At 44.6% G+C, this 19,916-nt stretch overlaps 1 protein-coding gene across 12 annotated transcripts in view; it reads left to right on the top strand.

The window, feature by feature from the left end:
* RRP8 (ribosomal RNA processing 8) overlaps nt 1-19,916 on the top strand; it is a 46,977-nt gene that overhangs the window by 904 nt on the left and 26,157 nt on the right. For 3 of the 12 annotated variants that reach the window (XR_011541585.1, XM_070626125.1, XM_070626124.1), the window contains exons 2-7: nt 646-1,012; nt 1,504-1,957; nt 2,048-2,177; nt 2,362-2,468; nt 2,553-2,649; nt 9,041-9,110. Coding sequence is in view for 10 of the 12 variants with exons in the window: in XM_070626125.1 (XP_070482226.1) it covers nt 646-1,012; nt 1,504-1,957; nt 2,048-2,177; nt 2,362-2,468; nt 2,553-2,649; nt 9,041-9,110 (1,225 nt within the window). In the remaining 2 variants the exon portion in view is untranslated. Of the gene's footprint in view, nt 1-645; nt 1,013-1,503; nt 1,958-2,047; nt 2,178-2,361; nt 2,469-2,552; nt 2,650-2,878; nt 3,855-4,676; nt 4,897-8,963; nt 9,111-16,603; nt 18,170-19,916 lie in introns of those variants that run through there. The other 9 variants (XM_070626123.1, XM_070626122.1, XM_070626127.1 and 6 more) reach the window with 7 other exon arrangements.

The following is a 19,916-nucleotide window of genomic DNA, read 5'->3' as shown; positions in this document are numbered from 1 at the left end:
CAACATAGAAGGCCTCCCAGACAACAGACCCTCTTCTTTAAGCTTTTGCAGATGTGAGGGCTGCTGTACTTCCTCAGGCTCTTTCTGCCCTTCAGTCAGCCCCCAACATGGCATCTGCCTGCTTTATTCTCTCCTCTTCATCCCCTCAACCCATTGTTGTAATTCAGGCCACTGGCCTTTCTGTCTGTAGCTTGTCGCCTTCATTTGTTCTCTACACTGCAGCTAGAGTCGTCTTAAATACACACGTGGGATCCTGTCACTCTTGTTTTCAGAAACCTCCCCACCTCTTATAGAAAGGTATCAACTGGAGGCAAAAGCCTGAGATTGAGGGTTGGAACTCCTGCTCTCTGGCCTTGGTCCTGTTGCTTGTGGCCTTACCACATTCCTCTGGGGAACTCCATTACCCCATCTGTACATTGAAGAAAGTGGAGTGGGTGGTTTCTCTGCCCTCCAGCTTCCCAAAGATTGGGATGGTGACTTCAGAGTTCTTCAGGGTCTGGCAGGCTTCATGACAAGCTAGTTAAGTTGACTGGGAGTAATCCAGACCTTTACCAGCATCTGAATCAGGTCCCCATCTCTCCCTTCTTATTCTCCAGGCCCCATCCATTCTCTTTGCTCCTGCTCTCAGCCATTGTTTTCTTTCAGGGCTCCAAGCGCCGCCAGCTCTTGGCCACATTACGCGTCCTGGAGGCAGCATCTCTTCCCCAGCAGTCCCTTAGCCTGCCTGGCAGTGACTCTGAGGAGGAGGAGGTGGTGGAAAGGAAGAAGAAACGCCCGAAAAAGGCCTCATTTGCCAGTGTTTCTACTGAAGTAGAGGAGAAAAGGAAGAAGAAACATCAAAAACAGGACCCACCTGGCAGTGACTCTGAGGAAAAGGAAGTAGAAAGGAAGAAGTGCTGCAAAGGGGCTCTTCTTGGCAGTGGTTCTGCTGAAGAAAAGAAAAGGAAGAGGAAATGCCAGAAACAGGCCCCTTCAAACGCTGCCCAGCACCTGGACAATGGTGACCAAACAGGTACTAGTAGATGTGTATATGTATGTGGGACAGGGAGGGGCACCAGCTGATCCTACATTTGACAGAGGTTACCTGCCACCCTTAAGTTTGGGGGTTAGGCAATAAGAAGTAGTTTCAGGGGCTGGTCCGGTGGCGCAGCGGTTAAGTTCACGTGTTCCTCTTCGGCAGCCCGAGGTTCTCCAGTTCAGATCCCAGGTATAGACATGGCACCACTTGGCAAACCATGCTGTGGCAGGTCTCTCACATATAAAGTAGAGGAAGATGGGCACGGATGTTAGCTCAGGGCCAGTCTTCCTTAGCAAAAAGAGGAGGATTGGTGGCAGACATTAGCTCAGGGCTAATCTTCCTCAAAAAAAAAAAAAAAAAAGAAGTAGTTTCATCCAGGTCACAGTCTCTGTCTCAAGGACAAGGGTATGGCCAGGATGACTTGCCAAGCCTCTGAATTAAGAGGATCTTGCCCCAAGTATGCCTTCCCGTCTTCCTCCTTGCAGGTCCCAAAGCTTGGAAGAGTAGTGGTGCAAATGGCCCACCTGAGCCAAGCCCTGGGACCACTTCCCCTGAAGCCCCCCATACCTTGAGTCGCAAGCAGTGGCGGAACCGGCAGAAGAACAAGCGTAGACACAAAAACAAGTTTCGGCCACCTCAGCCCCCAGACCAGGCTCCAGCCACAGCCCCCGCAGAGGAGACAGAGGTGCCTCCTGCCCCCAGTCCAGACAGCCGTGAGGCCCGGGCGGGGGCTCTGCGAGCCCGTATGGCGCAGCGGCTGGATGGTGCCCGATTTCGCTACCTCAATGAACAACTGTACTCAGGGCCCAGCAGTGCTGCACAACGCCTTTTCCAGGAAGACCCTGAGGCCTTTATCCTCTACCACCGCGGCTTCCAAAACCAAGTCAAGAAGTGGCCGCTGCAGCCTGTAGACCGCATCGCCAGGGATCTTCGCCAGCGGTGAATGGGGGTTGGGCACTGTGAGAAGTGATGGGGGTCAGTCATGGGCTCAGACTAGACCAGTGAATTATCCCTCCGCTCCATTCCCAGGTCTGCCTCCCTGGTGGTAGCTGACTTCGGCTGTGGGGACTGCCGCCTGGCTTCAAGTATCCGGAACCCTGTACACTGCTTTGACTTGGCCTCTCTGGACCCCCGAGTCACTGTGTGTGACATGGCCCAGGTAAACTCTTCTATCCCTCTATGTACCTGGCCTGTGCTCTAGGCTCAACTTCCGTGTGCTAATCTCTAACATTCCCTCCTTCCTCCCTCCCTATGCCCTCATCCTAGTGTCCAACCCTAGCGCTCAGTGCTGACTTTCTCTTCCCCATATTGCGTGCTTCATACAACACTCCCATCCTGCACAGGTGCCTCTGGAGGATGAGTCTGTAGATGTGGCTGTGTTCTGCCTTTCACTGATGGGAACCAACATCAGAGACTTCCTAGAGGAGGCAAATCGAGTGCTGAAGCCAGGGTAGGAGCCCCCAGGACACAGATGTGTGTATATGTGCTCATGTGTGTGTCTGTGCATGTGTATAGAACTTTCCGTCCTTTTCAGGGGTCTCCTGAAAGTGGCTGAGGTCAGCAGCCGCTTTGAAGATGTTCGGACGTTTCTGGGGGCTGTGACCAAACTAGGCTTCAAGGTCATCTCCAAGGTGAGGGTCACAAGAAGTCTATCCCTGTTTTTGTCTCGTGGGTGGTCCTTTTCAGGGTAATGGTATTCAGGAAGGAGGCCATAGGCACAGACACAGACCTTTACTCCTTGAAGGCATGACTCATGGGAGAGCCCTGGGAAGCTTTCTGAGCAGCGGCAGGACATGGACAGAGGTGTTCTGAGGAGCTGGGGTGAGGATTTGGAGCTCACTGGATCTTTTCTGCCCCTAGGACCTGACCAATAGCCACTTCTTCTTGTTTGACTTTCAAAAGACTGGGCCCCCTCGGGTGGGGCCCAAGGCTCAACTCTCAGGCCTGAAGCTTCAGCCGTGTCTCTACAAGCGCAGGTGACCTCTGGAGCCCCCTTGAAAGGGGAATCAAGTCTCGAACTCCAGGCTCAGAACCCTGAAGACTGTACCCAGCCAGGCTGTGACCCAGGACCTGGTACCACCTTTCCTCCATCCCCAGAGCAAAATGTGATGAAAACTCTGGCTCAGCCTGGCTCTGATGAAGGCTTCTTGGTGGCAAGAAGCATAAAGTCTCCAGGCTAGCTAAAGAATAAGGAGTTTATTTTGAGAACATGGGGGTATCTGGGGATTATGGGTTCCCTGGTGTCATGGAAACTAGATGGTTCGGAATTCAAGGCATCTCTTAGGAGCCACTTAGGCTTTCTGACCTGGCATCTCCACTCTCCTCTGATCTTCTGTCTGTAGACCAGCTCCTTCTGTTCACGTGTAGCTCCTGCTCCTTCAACTTGAGTCTGCTCAGGCCTTCAAGGCCTCAGACCGGCAAGTGTTGCTTCTTGGCTCTGACTCACCCCGTAGCCCACCAACATCCTGGCTCAACACATCAGTCTGGGCTTGTGGGTCAAGACTATTTGGTTGTCCCTATACGAAGTACCTCTATCCCCTCTCTCCTCATTTGCATCTTTGGAACCATATGGCCCAAATGACTCCCAGCACCTATTGCTCTGTGGGTCCCTGGTGTGTGTCTGGCTGAGAGCACGGCTTTTGGAATCAGGTAGGCCTGGGTTCAAATCCTGGCCTGCTAGTTATTGCTGAGAGTCATTTAATCTTTGAATATCATATTCCTCATTTGGAAAATGGTACGATTCCTGTTTCATGGGATTGTTATGTGGGTTAACTGAGGAAATCTATAGCCAGAGCCTGGTACATAGGAGGTGCTCAATAAACTGTACCTATGGCTATTGTGTGTTGTAAGCCTTATTGTTCTCTAAAGACCTTACCTAGGCAGGGTTGGAGGTTGGAGGGTAAAGAGTGGATTTGTTGACTAAGGAAGACTCTGGGAGAGCTCAATATAGGCCTTTCAGCTGGCTCACTTCATGGGATAGTTAGAGATTCTTGATAGATTCTGCGCTGTCCTTGGAGGGGGCTGGTGAGGGAACTGGGTCTCTTCATTAATAACAACTGGTCAGTGCCATGTTGGGGCGAGGGATTGGGCTGTTCATAGGCAGAAGGGTCTGTCTGGTTTCTGCCTTGCAGTGTGCCCAGATCAGCATGTCCTGGGAAAGCTGTGGGCAGGGAAGGCTGGGAGAAGACGAGCTGGGATGATAGATCCTTGGCCTCTCCCAGAAGACATCTCCCATGGGCCTAAGTATAATGCTGCCTCTTTTACCTATTTCCAAGAACAAGAACTGAGAGTGACTGCTGAGACACAGGTTCAAGGGCTCTCAGCCAGGTGGATGCCTCCAGAAGCAGGTGGAGGTTTTGAGGCGGGCTATGGGCCAAGGCATGTTTGAGGCTGGGCTGTGAACCATTCAGCAGACCCTGTGTAGTACCTTTGCTTATGCTCATCTCTCTGCTGAACAGCCCTCTGACTAGCAGAGTCTTACTCCTTCTTCCAAACAGTCTGGTTGTTTCCTTCTCCACCACTCCCAAAGCAGAATTAATTTCTTCATCTGCACTCTCAAAGCACGACATGAAGAGTGCACCTTCAGCATCGACATACTGCATTGTGATTGCTTTATGCATTAGGCTGCAGTCTTCTCAAGGCATTTTTATCTTTATAGATACAGTTGGGGCCACAAGATGAGGCATTATGGACTAGTGATGATGGAAGACTTCAGCAGACGGGAGAACTTCAGTAGGTGGAACTGATGGGATGTTGAGGGTTAATGAGAGAAAGGAATCTGAAGTAAGTCTCTGGTTTCTGGCTTGAGCAACTGATTGGGCTATTGATGCCATTCAGAATACTGGGTTTTAGCTACCTGTTAGATATTCATTTGGAAGTGGGACATTAACGTCTCAGGAGAGATCTTTGCTAGGGATTTGGGAATTGGCAGCCTAGAGGTGGTAATTTAAGTCATAGGAATAGATGAGATACTCTGAGTAAGATAATGAGAAGAGAAAATGGCTCTGAATAGAACTCTGAGGGGCATTTAATGGATGGGTAAAGGAAAATAAGCCAGTAAAGGTGATAAGATGAGACGGTTGGGCCAGAGATGGAGGAGTAAAACCAGGAGACTGGGCTTTTTAATATGGAAGGAATGGGGAGGTTGTCAGCTGTCAGATGCTGTGGAAAGGTCTATTAAGATGAGAGACAAGTTAGATTGCAGTGGGGTGAAGATTGCTGAAAATGTTGAAGGCCTTTTTGAATTTATAGTGGTATTATGCATGGATTTATAGTTATGCCAGTCAGACCGATAGTGTGGTTGTCTCTGCCTAGTCAGGAATCTAGGGGGATCTGTGGGAAAAGTGAGTAGTAAGGGGTCGACCAGTGTCAGAACCTTGCCATGCAATTGAAATGAAAGGAAAGCCAGCAAAGGAGTTTCAGACCATTTGCAAGTAAGTGATTGCTGTGCTGGACCATGGGATTTTGTAGAGAGAAGACAGGAGTAGTTTGTTGCACTGGGAGTAATTGAACACATGCCCTGGGAGGATGGGAGACTATAGTCAGAAATTGGGGTGTTTGAATTATTAATATCAGAAGCAGAGCAGCTCCCAGCAATGGGAAAATATAGAATGTAGCTACAGGAGTGAGTATCTGGGAGGCATGCAAGGGAGGTTGCCTGTAGATTGGTTAATGGACTCAGGCTCAGGTGTTGTAGGGAGGGGTTGTCTGCATGGACTTTGAAGTTCTCCAGGATGATGGTAGAAGTTGGCATGAAACGGGCCAGCTTCTCGAGGGAGGAGGAGGATCCAGGCGAGAAGCAGACAAAAGGAAGGAGAGGCTGGATGGCACGAATTTCAAAAGTGCAGAGGGTTCACATAGCCTATTAGAGAGACTTTCATTTTGGGGGTGATGTGAGGCTGGTGAGTTGAGCTAGCTGCCAGGCAGCCAAGATAAAATACCGTGACAGTCGTTTCCAGCTCGTTGGGGAGATGACTGTTGTGGCAGCTCCATGGAGCCGGAGCTCCTTGGGATAATGAGGAGACAAGCCACTAAGTCTGAGGAATGTGTTGGAGTAGCAGGACATCTCACTGCAGAACACAGATCACCTTTATAGCTCCGTATCTGTGTACAAATTCCCAAATGGTATTTGTAATCCTATATCTTCGTTAATTTTCCCTGTTTTCTCATCACACTCAGCAGGCCAGCTGGGGTTGCCTTCCTCTCTTTTGCTTCTTCCATTATGTATAATTTGGATTTTTCCTTTGCCTATTCTACCTTCAGCCACCTGAGTAAATAACTCTTTGGGTCTGACTCAAGCCCTGGGCTCCCTCTAACTCAGCCCAGCCCCCATTAGTGCCTCCGTCAGTCACTCTGATTCTGAAAGCAGGACTCTCCTGAGCCTGCTCTGGGTCCTCCCTGCTCCATCGTCAGCTTCAGGACAAGCTCTTGTTCAAGTCCATGTCTGGGCTTCAGTGTCTAATGTTGAGAGCCTGGACTGACGGAGAACAATATGTTTCCTTAAGAAATAACAATATGCCAACTGTCTAAGGAAAAAGGAGACCAGTTTAAGGAGCAGTTTGAGAACAGATTGAAAGAGTGGCAGGAATAATAAGAGGTAAAAGGGAGTGGGAGGAGTTGCTGGACTGTGAAAGGCAGTAGTTGTCAAACTTGAGTCATTAGGATAACCTGGAAGGCTTGTTACACTGCAGATTGCTAAGCATTCCCCCGGTTTCTGATTCAGAAGGTCAGGATAGAGTTTGAGTAGTTCTTTCCTGGTCGCTTTGATGTTTCCCAATTAAGCAGGAGGCAGACTTATGGGTTGAGAGTTAGAATGGGGGAGAAGGGGCTGGAGTTTTGAGATGAGACTATTGTGACTGTTGTTTCTAAGAGAGTAAGAGAGGGAATGAATGAATTAAGGAAATATGGTACCGATTGCTGGTAGTATTAATAGCACACTTAAGGTTCTAGGTCAGAAAGAGGAAGGATGGGAGGAGACCGGTGCAAGATGGCTTTGTAGAGAGCTTGTTATTGTGAGACGGAGTACAGCTGGCCTGCCAGAACCCACCCCCTCCTTTCGGGGTCTGGTTTCTGCCCTCTTACCTCAAGTCTAACTGGAGACTCCACTGGGACCATTCAGGAAACTTGAGGGATTTTTTCCTACAGTGAAGGACTGATGAGCCTGGAGTCTAACTCCTGCACTGGAAATGCAGACGGCAAGCAGAGGCCCACTAACTGTTTCGATGGTGGAGCCAGGGGAGTGCTGCTGCTTTTGCATTGGCTTGCATTTCCAGAATTTGCTGTGGCAAGTGATGTGTGGGTGTATCCTTTGCACCTTGCGGGAGAAAGGGAAGTATAGGGTGGTCTTGGGTCCTGTCCAAAAGGACCATTTGAAGAGGCAAGGAAACCTCAGCACAAAGAAGCTAGGAGTGGGCTGAGCCCATGTGGGCTGAGGAGGGAATTGCAGGAGACCACCCAGAATAGAGCTGCATCCACTGGGGTCAAAGGGACAGCAGGGGTGCCCCCTTTAAATATCTGCCAGGTCCATAGTGTTACCAAATCAGAAGTGGGTTTGCCTCCTGGCAGAGTTAAAATCAGACTCTCGACCAGAAGTAGTTGTCACACAAAGTGGAACTTATTTGCAGCAATAGGAAACCACGGGGAATCATTTCCAAAGCCCGGGCTGACCCTGAACAAAGGGAAGCAGGGACCTTTTATTTCGGATGGGAAACGAATATTCAGAAGGAAGAGGTGGGTATTCACTTGTGCAGGCTCCGTTGGAAAACATGCTTCCCACATCTGGGTCTGGTTCAGCGTACTTGGTGATGGTATCCCTTAAAGGTTAAATGCTTCCGAACCCACCCTTGAGTTCCTTGGGGCAATTAATCAGTGACGATAGAGCACAGAACCACCCAGCTCAAGCAAGAACTGTTTTATCCCCTCTGCAGCTGGGCCTGGAGCAATCAGCAGCTCTTAGGTAGAGAGGAGGTAGGAAGAGCAGAGAGCATCCAAATCTTTCCTCCCTTCCCCAGTACAGGCTCCTTGACTTAAGTGGGGCAGAACTGGGGCGGGAGAGGGGGGGGGGGCGGTGGAAAAAAGAGTTAAACCTACAACAGGTGCAGATTATTTATTGTTACATAGGATTGAACATTCTAATTACTTGAGATTGTGTTTGTGTCTTAAACTGATCATAAGACTGTCTGTTAACTGAGATCAAGCTGAGAAGTCACAGCCTTGCTGCAGCTTTTCTGGGCAGCAGGGGAAGAGTACCCCCAAATGAACAAGTCTGGAGGGGTGGTAAGCGACAAGAATGAAGTTGGATTTGGATAGCAGTCTGTGCCTTCTGCTTGTTCAGCATCTCTTGTAGAGGTTGTTGCCTCTGCAGTTCCTGGTGTGCTTTTGCTCCTGTAACACAGTCCTAAGGGAACGCAGTTCCAAAAGAAACAACATGATCTTGGCAGAGACACAGCTCAGCTCCAAACACTCAACCATTTGCGTAATTGCACAAAGCCCTTTACAGCTTTTCACAGGCAGAGACTCGTAATTAGAACTTTTTATCCCCAGGGCGTCCTCCTTCCTAGGTGACTTGTCAGACTGGCCACCTGGTTCTAGGATCTTCAGCTACTGTAGTAATCGCCTTACTGGTCTCATTGCTTCCACTCCTGCCCCCAAAGCAATTTATTTTCTGGGCAGCCAAGTGATACTTTTAAAATGTAAATCAGATGTGTCACTCTGCTGAAAAGCCTTCACTGGATTCTCACTGCTCTGAGAACAAAAGACAAACTCCTTCCCAGGCCTGCCTCTCCAGCTGCATCTTAACCCACTCCTTCCTCACCAAACTCCAGCCACGCAGGCTTGCTTTTCATTCCCTGAGCATCCCAAGCTGGTTCTATTTCTGGGTCTTCATACAGGCTGCTCCATCTTCCTAGAATGCTCTTTCCCTGATGAACTCATTTTCATCTTCCAGATCTTCACACCAACATCACCTTTCTTCTATGGAAGAAGCTGGTTAAATCCTCACCAAAATGTCCTTTTCCTGGACAGATACTTAAGCTGCATTTCCGAGCTTCTTGCATGAAGGCGGGGCTGTGTGAGCAGTCCTCGCCAGTGAAAAGTAAGTAGAAGTAGATGAGCTTTCTCCACATTCTCCCACCACCTCCTCTGCCTTCCAGGGTGACCTTGAGGCACATGTTTTGAAAATGATGGAGTCAAAGCATAGAAGTCTGGATATCTGAGTCACTGCTTAGAGGAAAGGTGCTTGGCCGCGAACATGCACGTGGGACTTTGAACAAGGAGTAAACCTCTGTTGCATTAGTTTAGTGAGCTTTGGGAATGTTACGGCAGTTGGCTTTATATACTGTGGCTAATTAACCTATCTTCTCTGGGCATCCTGTCCAGCTTACTCTTGATCACAAAACTGTTTTTGTCTTCTTCAGGGTGCTTCAAACATTTAATTACCTTACCAGATGCCAGTCAACATTTCCCACCTGTCCTATGAATTTGAATATTAGGAAAAAAATGCTCACATGAGGAAGTTGAGATACTCATTTTATCAGTTACATTTTGATTGTGATTAAAAAAACTCCCACTAAAGACGTCTTAAACAAATTAGATTTTTCTTCTAATATAAGTAGAAACAGCTTGGGATGCTCAAGTGGCTGTTGGCCCTAGTTCAGGACCTCGAGGATCTTAGCGATAAGGTCTCTGATTCTCTTGGTCTCTTGATTCTCATGGTCCCACGATGATGTGTTCTTGATTGAGCAGGGACACCCTACTTAGTGTTACACTTCTTGGCTGTCTTGCTGAGTGCCCCAGCCCCTATCCTTTTGGCCTTACTCTGAAGGTCCTTCTACGTTGTTAATGCTCTTGTGTAAATATGTCCCATTATTCCCTACAGCATGGCTGAGGCCAATCTAAAATAGTAACATTTTAAATATACTTGTCTCCCCCACCCCTTCCCACATCTCAGAGGCCTGTCAGCAGCTCATCCAGTTCAAAGCTGCTCTCTCTCCAGCTCAGTGCCAGGGAACATGGTCTGTTTCTTTCACTCATTCTTCACCTTCTCTGTCACTTCTAAGATCGGGATGGGGGAGGGCATATTAAAGGCAAAAAGACCAAACTTCTGTTTAGTTTGGCTCCATCAGTGTGCTCTGCAAAGACAGGCACTTAAATGTTGGTTCTGGTGTGGGATATTGGGGTTCCTTGGACCTCCCCCCTGCCCCATGGGGACTTGTGTACTCACTGGCTTTGGTTCCCTCCTTATGATACTCAGCCCACACTTCCCCTCAGCTCCTCAGCTCCTGACCCTGATGGTGTATGCACAGCCTCATAGTGCTAAAGTCCCTCACCCTGGCAGGCACCCCTCCTGGGAGAGGGCCCAACAAACACCTCAAGACTGGTTACCTTGCCTAACAGAATTAGAAAAACAAGAACAAAGCCCAAAGTCAGTAGAAAGAAGGAAATAAGAAAAATTAGGGCAGAAATAAGTGAAATTGGAACAAAAAAGACAGTAGGAAGGATCAATGAAACTAAGAGCTGGTTCTCTGAGAAGATAAACAAAATTGATAAACCCTTAGCCAGGCTCACTAAAAGAAAAGGAAGGTTCAAATAAAATTAGAGGGGCTGGCTCGGTGGCCGAGTGGTTAAGTTCGCAAGCTCTGCTGCAGGCGGCCCAGTGTTTCGTTGGTTCGAATCCTGGGCGCGGACATGGCACTGCTCATCAAACCATGCTGAGGCAGCGTCCCACATGCCACAACTAGAAGGACCCACAACAAAGAATATACAACTATGTACCAGGGGGCTTTGGGGAGAAAAAGGAAAAAATGAAAAAAACCTTTAAAAAAAATAAAAATAAAATTAGAAATGAAGGAGGAGAGATTACAATGGATACCACAGACATATGAAAGATTATAAGAGAATACAGTGAAAAACTATATGCCAAAAAATTACAATCTAGAAGAAAAGGATAAATTCTTAGACTCTTACAACCTCCCAAAACTGAATCAAGAAGAAATAGGGAATCTGAATAGACCAGTCACAAGTAAAGAGATTGAAACAGTCATCAAAAACCTCCCCAAAAATAAAAGACTGGTTACCTTGCACGGAGCCCACAGAAAACTTACGCGTATTTGTCCTGCCAAACAGTGGAAGTGCAACCCAGCCAGCTGCTGACTCCTCTCCCCTTGCCCTGCCCCAGCTGGCCTGACTCTGACTCCCCCATGTGAAAATAAAACGCTAGTTTCTATATTCATATGGCTCCAAACCCTCATAAGTGATTCAGGTAACTTCTCCCAAGAAGCTTCTGCCCCAGGCTCCACCTCAGTGGCCATATGGAGATGGGCCTATAAGTGCCTGAGTGTAGCAAGCCTGTAGCTAGAGAATGGAATGCTGAATGAATGTAGTGTCTCTCCCTCTCATGGGAACACAAAATGACTGGTTTTGTTGGAGCCCTCGTCACTTGATTTAGGATGGAGGGAATGGCACTGCCACTTTGCCTTTCAGGGAAGAGAAGTTCTCTTTATTCCTAAAAATTCCTGGGGCTGGCCCCATGGCCTAGTGGTTAAGGTTAGCGCACTCTGCTTCAGCGGCCTGGGTTCAGTTCCTGGGTGCAGATCTACACCTCTCATCAGCAGCCATGCTGTGGCAGTGACTCACATACAAAAGAGGAAGAGTGGCATGGATGTTAGCTCAGGGTGAATCTTCCTCAGCAAAAACAAAAAAGAAAGAAAAGAAAGAAAAAATTCCCATCAATGAATCTTATTTCTAACTTCTTATACAATAGAAAGTCTGGTGGTCTCTGGTCAGCTTTACTGTCTTAGAGTAAATGCTATGTGGATATATCCCACACCCTTGTTTAGAATGTGTTAGTACCTATTAGCTCTTGTCTTCAGTTTGGGTGTATTCTCCAAAGATCTTAGACAACTGAAAAACTCATTTAATGTCTTCTTACATAGGCAAGTCTTCTTGTAAACTGTGAATTGTTCTTTTGTGTGTGTGTGCTTTGTTTATATAAAGTATTGTTGGCAAATCTTGTCTTACTTCTTACCTTTTTTCCCTCCCTCAACTGTTTTTAATATCCATCCGTGTATCATTTAGGGCCCAGTCAGGAAAATAGAAACCACGCTACTTATAATTAAGTAGAGGACATTTAATACAGAGAATTGGTTACGAGTGTTGGAATGCTGACAGTCAAAAAGAAGATGCTGATGTAATTAAACAATTAGTAACTGGAGAAATCACATAACATCGCAAGGCCTGGGAAAACAAAAGGGAAGAAGGGATGTGTTTACCAGAAACCAGGAGCTCAGAGAAGGGTTCCCTTTTGACTGATACTCAGACTTTTGTTAGGGAAGCTCCCTCCACGTACCTGGTGCTTGGACCTCTGAGGAAGGATTTGGCCTGAGGGTAGGAGAGCAAGGTCTGACTGGTCTCTGACTGCCAAGGGGGTAGCTAATCTTCTGCTCATATCTGAGAAGTGTAGCAAAGCTGCTCCTGAGTGCGGAAGAAGCTGGTAGCAACTGTCTGCGCTGAAGTAATACGAGAACAACGTGGAAGACAGGAGTGAAGACCCTCCTCTATCTTTCACTTTCAGTTTCCCTTTATGGCATCCCTTTGGCAGAACCTAACAGGGAACCACCTGGCAGTGGATTCTGAGAAATAAATTTGTAGAGTCCCAGCTGCAGCAACACAACTCGAGAGTGTGTGTAGTTGTGGGGGGGTCGGCTTTGGAGGGGGAGGTTGTTTTGTGGAGGGAGATATGAAGAATCTCAGAGCCAAAAGAAGATAGTCAAATAACCAGTATAGCCGATGTAGCTGCTCATACATGTAGTTTGTTGCCTTCTGCTGTGGAATATTCCATAGTATGCAACCACTATGGTAAACTTACTCATTCACCTGGTTGCCTCAAATTCTTTGGTATCTGGAGAAATTAAAATCCTCGCAGCTAGCGTTCTGAGTACAATAAATTCCACCAATTAGTTGCACTCCTTTGAGATTTGGGAGGTAAGGGTCATCTTCCTGCTGCTTGGCTCTTGCTGCTGGAAAGCAAGTTTATGTAGATGTTGAGCTTCCTGCAGTGGCATTCCCATGGAGGCCAAGGACAAAATAAGGATGCCTACTGTGATGGCTGAAGTCCAACATAGGACTGGAGGTTCAGTAGGTAAAATTAGTCTACTCTGTAACAGTACAAGTTTGGCTGTAATAAACTGTGGTTAAGAAGAAAACTTATTGGAAGGATATCAATAAGTAACAGAACTAATGGGAAGTCCAGGGAGAGAGACTTAGAGAACAGACAGGAACCAAGGGAGGATGGACAGCTGCAAAAACTAAGGTCACACTTTAGACTCAGTCTGGTTAGGATGGCACTGCTGGCACCACTGCTGCTGGACCTTTCTTTCACTCTTGTTGGTACACAGATTGATGCTGAGGCTTGAATTAATCCTCCTCTAAGTTCATGGCACTATATTAGGATTGGTCCATGAAAGGTCCCTCCTGTTCTGTTATTTTGTTTCCTTTATTCCTGATTCGCAGTTCTGTTCCTCTTGTACCCCCACAGTGTGTTTGTTGTGTGTCCCTAGACACAGATGTATCTTTGGCAAAGTATATGGTGGTTTTGGTAGATGTATGTTGTGGCACAGACTTGCCAGCTGTTCCTCACACCCATTTTCTTCTTCCTGGAAAATCGGCTGGACTCTGTTTGCCAGCTTCCCTTATACTTAAGTGTGGCCATGTGATTGCATCTGCCAGCTCGAGGGTAGTGGAACCACTGAGTGCTGCTTCCAGACTTGGGTCCTTAAATTTTCCTATGCATAGTCCCGCATGTTACTTCCACTTTGGCCAACTTGATGCATTTGAGCATATGACCTTGAAAGCTACCCCCTGAAGATGATGGAGCCAAAAGATGGAAGGAGCCTGAACCTCACTTAGAGGAGAGCCTCCCACCAATTAGGAACATATGAAGTCTGCTTCTTATGAGTGAGAAATAAATTTCTATCTTTTTGAGCCACTATATACTCGGTTTGTTGTTACAGTAACTACTAATCTTTTTTTAAAAATCCCTTTTAATTGAACATATCAGAAAAGTAAACAAAACACACACCCATACAGAAAAGAAAACAAAAATGTTCAGCCCAGTGGTTTATCACAAGGCCAATAGCCACATAACCACTATCTAGATTAAGAAACAGAATGTTGTCAACACCCCAAAACCTCTTGTATGTCACCTCCCAAACATTAGCAACTTTCTTCTCTCAACTCTACAAAGTTACCACCATTTTGACTTTCATGACATTACTTTTCTTGCTTTTCTTTATAGTCTTAGTAGTTAAGCTTCCCAACCTTATAAATAGTGTGTATTCCTTGTATCTGGCTTCTTTCACTCAACATTAGGTTGATGGGGTTATGGGATAGCTGAGTACAGCTAAATTTTGTTCATTTTTATTACTGTAGAAATAACCCATTCTGTGGAGAAACCACAATTTATTTATTGATTCAACTGTTGATGTATATTTGAGTTGTATATCAGTCAGAATGGACTGGGTCATGCTGCAGGAAATAAAACCCCAAAATATTAATGGCTTAACCCCACAAAACATAATTTTTTACTATTGCTGGGTTGGCAGGGACTCTGCTAGTAATCACTCAGGGACCGAAGCTAATGAGACTCCATTGCAATACATGCTTCCATAATCACTAGGCAAGAAGAGAGAACAAGGCACGTCACTCCATGGCACCAAAACCTTCAGCCCAGAAGTGACACATTCCCTTTTTGCCCCTCTGTAATTGGCCAAAACAAGTCTCATTGCCCTGTATAACTCCAGAGATGCTGAAAAAGTACACTCCTACCTTGTACCCAGAAGGAAGAGAAACAGAATGTTTGTGAACTGCCTAATGACCACTTTGTGGTTCCTACAAATAATGCCACTTTGAACAGTCTTGCAAATACCTCTTGCGCATGTGCACACGTTTCTGTTGGGAGTATAACTAGGAGTAGAATTGTTTGGTTGTAAAGCGTGTGTGTCCTCAACTTTAGTAGATAATGCCAGATTGTTTCTGAGTTTTTCAATTTATCCTCCCTTCAGCAGGAGTATGAGAGTTCACTTAATCCATGTGAGAATTCACTTTATTCCATAACTTTGCCATCTTGTGGCATTTCCCCCCAATTCTGGTGTATGTGTAATGTTATGTCATTTTGTTTTCCTTTGCATTTCCTGATTACTAATGGGACTGACCTTTTCATATGTCTACTGGCTATTTGAAAATCTTCTATAAATTGCTTGTTCAAGTCTCTTGATCATTTTTTCTATTGGGTTGTTATTTTCTTGTTGATTTTTGGAGTTCTTTATATATATACTGGATATAAGCCCTTTTGCTTATATGTGTGCATGTATCTTCTCCTGTTCTCTGGTTTGCCTTTTCACTCTCTTAATGGGTGTTTATTGATGAAGAGAAATTCTTAATTTTAATGTAGTCTAGTTTATCAATAATTTCTTTATGGTTAGTGCTATTTGTGCCCATTTAAGGATTCATTCCTACTCCAAAATGATGAAGATATTCTACTAAATTATCTTCTGAAAGTCTTACTATTTTGCCTTTCTTGATTAATTCTATAATCCATATACAGCTGATTTTTACATGTGGTTAGAATAGGAGCCAAGTTTAATTTTTTTTTCTGTCTAGACATCCAATTAATCCAAAACTATTCATTGAAAAAAAATTTTTCAAAAAAACTTTTTTTTCTGTAAACAATAGGGTATTCCTTTAAAAAATATTAAATGGAAGAACATTTAGTGATATGGAAAAGCATTACCATTAGGTGGAGAAAACAGGTTGTATACATGACTGCATATGTAATTTATATGTATATCTACCTATAATAAACATACCTATGTGAGAGACTGAAAAAAACAAAATTTTCCCTTTGCTATGCAATGCCATCCCTCCATATTTTTCTATATATGTGTAGTTCTGTTTCTGGGCATCCTAATCCATTCCTTGGTCTGTACATCTATATTTGTACCAATACCTCACTGTTTTAATTACAATAGCTTTCTATAAAGTACAATAGCTTTCTATAAGTCTTAGTATGTGGTACAGCAAGTCCCATACTTTTCTCCAAAAGGGCTAATGTTGCCACTTTGCATTTCCATTGATTGTCAAGTTCCCCAAACACCCTGATGGGATTTTCACATGCTAGATCATTTTGGGGCCAATTGATATATTTTACTACTGAATCTCCCAATTCTGTGGTGTATATGCTCCATTTCTTTAATTGCTGTCAATAATGTTTCATGGATTTGTATGTAAAGTTTTTCTTTCACATATTTTGTTAGATTTATTCTTAGGCATTTACTGTTGTTTTTTAAAAAATGATTTGCAAATGGGATCTTTTAGAATTTCATTTTCTGCTTGCTCGTATGTAGAAATACAACCAATTTTGTGTTGACCACGGAGCAGCACTCTTGCTAACCTTGCTTACTAATTCTAATCATTTATCTGTATTTTTTTATTTTTTACATATATACTCATATCATCCCTAAAAAATCACACTTTTATCTCATCTTTTCCAATTATGTATATTTCTTTTTCTTGCTTTACTCTACTGGCCAGGAGATCCACTACTGTGTTCAAGAGAAGTGGTGTTGGTGGAAGTCCTTGTCTCATTTCCAAACTCAAAGGAAAAGCTTTCTACATTTCATTATTGGGTATGATGTTTACATTGAGGTTCTTGGAAACACTGTTTGTCAGATTAGTGATGTGCCTTTCTATTTGCTATTATTTTTATCATGAATTGAATTTTGAATTTTGTCAAATGCTGCTACTGAATTGATATAATCATATATATATTTTTTTAATTCTGTCACTGTAGCAAGTAATAGATTTATTTTCATATGTGAAATCAACTTTGAATTTTTGGAATAAAATCAGCTTAGTTGGTTATTATCCTTTTTGTATATTGCTGAAAACAGTTTGATAATAATTTTAAATATAAATCTTTCTTTTCTCACTCAACACAGTGCTTTTAAGTTCTATTCGTGTTGCTATACGTTCCTATAACTCACTTTTCCCTCTTCTCCAAAAGCTCTAATGGCTTATCATCTCACTCATAATGTAGTCCATATATATATATATATTTTTTAGGAAGATTAGCCCTGAGCTAACATCTGCTGCCAATCCTCCTCTTTTTGCTGAGGAAGACTGGCCCTGAGCTAACATCCCTGCCCATCTTCCTCCACTCTTATATGTGGGACGCCTACCACAGCATGGCCTGCCGAGTGGTGCCATGTCTGCACCCGGGATCCAAACCCGCAAACTCCAGGCTGCTGAAGCAGAACATGCGAACTTAACCGCTGCGCCACTGGGCCAGCCCTGTAGTCCAGATTTTTACTGTAGCCTGAAAGGCTCTGTACTATCTGGATTCCAATTATCTCTCTTAACACTCACCCACTTCACTCACACCTCTCCAGCTACACTGTTCACCTTGCTATTTATTGAACTTTCTAGGCATCCCCCTGCCTCGGGGCCATTGTACTTATTGTTCCATCTACTGGGAATATTATTTCCTTTTGGTTCGCAAACTGGCCCCCATACACAGAGAGCAAGGAGAGACTGAAGAAAGAGGCAAACTGCTCCACGTTGGTAGGTGGCAGGTTTAATAAGCAGGGGAACTTACAGAGGAGGCTTGTCTTGGTCAGCCACAAGACGAGTAGATCTCTGCACCCACCGGCCAGAATCTTGTTTAAACACATAGGGCCTCAACTGGGTTCAGTCACGTACACCATTCAGATAGTCTCAGCAACACATTGCTCTCTCTAGGGTATGTCCTTGGAACAATACCTACTGTGGGAACAGTTGGTAGAACATACATTCCAAGGACAGCAGAAGAAGTGAACAGCCTCCAGTTGCCTAGGTCCAGCTTGAGGGTCCACTGGCGGTCATGTCCTCTCAATGACCTCTTCCAACATCTCTCCAGATATCTGCGTGGCTCACTTCCTCACTTTGTTCAGGTCTCTGTTCAAATTTATCAGATGGTCCTTTCTAGCCAGTACTCTCTACCGCCTTACCATGATTACTTTTTCTTCAAGAGACTTATCGCAACCTTTTAATTGCATATTTATTTGTTTAGATGATTATTGTCTATTTCCCCACACTAGATATTAAATTCTGTGAGAGCAGGGACTTGACCTGTTTTGTATCCCTATGATCTGGTACATGCTTGGTACATATTAGGCATTTAATAAATAATTGAATGAATGAATAAATTGCATCTTACATCTGCTTAATGTTCCAACATGTGTATTTAGAACATTTAACATAGCCATTCCCCTAGTTAAGGACATTTAGATTATCCAAATCCTTGCAACCACAAAAAATTGGGGGAAGAATTTTCTTACAAATGTTCTCTTAAAAATGTACATGTGATGGTGCTGGCCCAGTGGCGTAGTGGTTAAATTCACATGATCTGCTTCAGTGGCCTGGGTTCTGGGGTTCAGATCCCGGGTGTGGACCTGCACACCACTCATCAAGCCGTGCTGTGGTGGCATCCCACATACAGTAGAGGAAGATCATCACAGATGTTAGCTCAGCGACAATGTTGCTCAAGCAAAAAGAGGAAGATTGACAACAGATGTTAGCTCAGGGTCAGTCTTCCTCACCAAAAAAGAAAAAAGGTACTTGTGAGTTTTGGTTCCAAGTTCCAAGATCATTTGTCAGGCCAATTATCCCACACTTAAGCAACTATAAAATCTGAACAAAATATGAACCAAAAAACAACTATCAAAGGCACAATTAACAAATATAAAATCTGGACAAAATATGAGCCAGAGAACCAACTATTTGAAGGCAGTGGAAAGCGAACAAAAGCAGGTAGAAACCAGAGGAGAATTTACCCTTTAAAGACATCAACTGCAATGGATAAAAATTGTGATTTTGTATTCTTTCTGCCTGAAGGTCCTTCCCAACTCTGCCCCATTCCAAAGATACAAAATCACAGCCTTACTGGCTCAAAATAGCAGAGGACAGGGTCCAGGACTGGTAGAGCTGCTAGAAATTTCAGAGCAGAAACCCTGGAAGTGAGAGGGTGGCACAAGGGGTGAAACCAAAATATAAACATAAACTCTGCCCAAATCTTTGATGACTAAATTACACATGCATAGGAGAGGCTGAAGGGGACCTGAGGAAAGAGCTGGCAGAATCCAGTGAGGAGTCTACCCTTCAATGACAGAAATGCACTGGGTGAGATGGGCAAATTTGCTGCTTTTTTGACATGCATTTTTGAGTGCATTCCTCAATTCATGGTCAGCTTGGGTGGCAGCTGAAGTGTCAGAGGATAGGGTTTGGTAATGGAGCAGCTGGAAATTTAAAAGGAAAACCCCAGAAGCAAAAGGACAGTAGAGGAGATGAGCCCCAAAATCTGAGCCAAAATCTGCCCAAATCCTTGGTAGTGACTAAACTATGTAAATGCAGGTGAGATGCCCAGAGGCCAGGCTCAAAAAGCAGCTGCTGAATGAACTAAGCAGAGATATCTATTGTTGCACACCACAGGGAATAGAAAATTTGCAATTTGAGCGCATCCCCCTCCCCAAAATGCCTACTATAACAGCACCAATAACAAATCTTAAGAACATAACAGAATGAAAACTTACTACAGTGTATTATCCATAATATCCAGTTTTCAACCAAAATTACCAGATATGCAAATAAACAAAAAATGTACCCTTTTATAATTATAAAAATATGAAATTATAAATAGTAACTTATACTCAGGGTAAAATACAGTTAATAGAAATTGACTCCAGTGGGTTCAGATATTGGATTTAGCAATTAATATTTCAAAGTAGTTATTAATATGTTCAAATAATGAAAGGAAAATATGTGTAAGAAATTCAAGGAAAATATGGTCTCAGTGAATCCACAGATAGTG

This window comes from Equus przewalskii, chromosome 6 (genome assembly GCF_037783145.1).
Source record: "Equus przewalskii isolate Varuska chromosome 6, EquPr2, whole genome shotgun sequence".
Taxonomy (NCBI): domain Eukaryota; kingdom Metazoa; phylum Chordata; class Mammalia; order Perissodactyla; family Equidae; genus Equus; species Equus przewalskii.
Note: the sequence above shows the minus strand (reverse complement) of the source record. Positions and strands in the feature narration are given on the sequence as shown.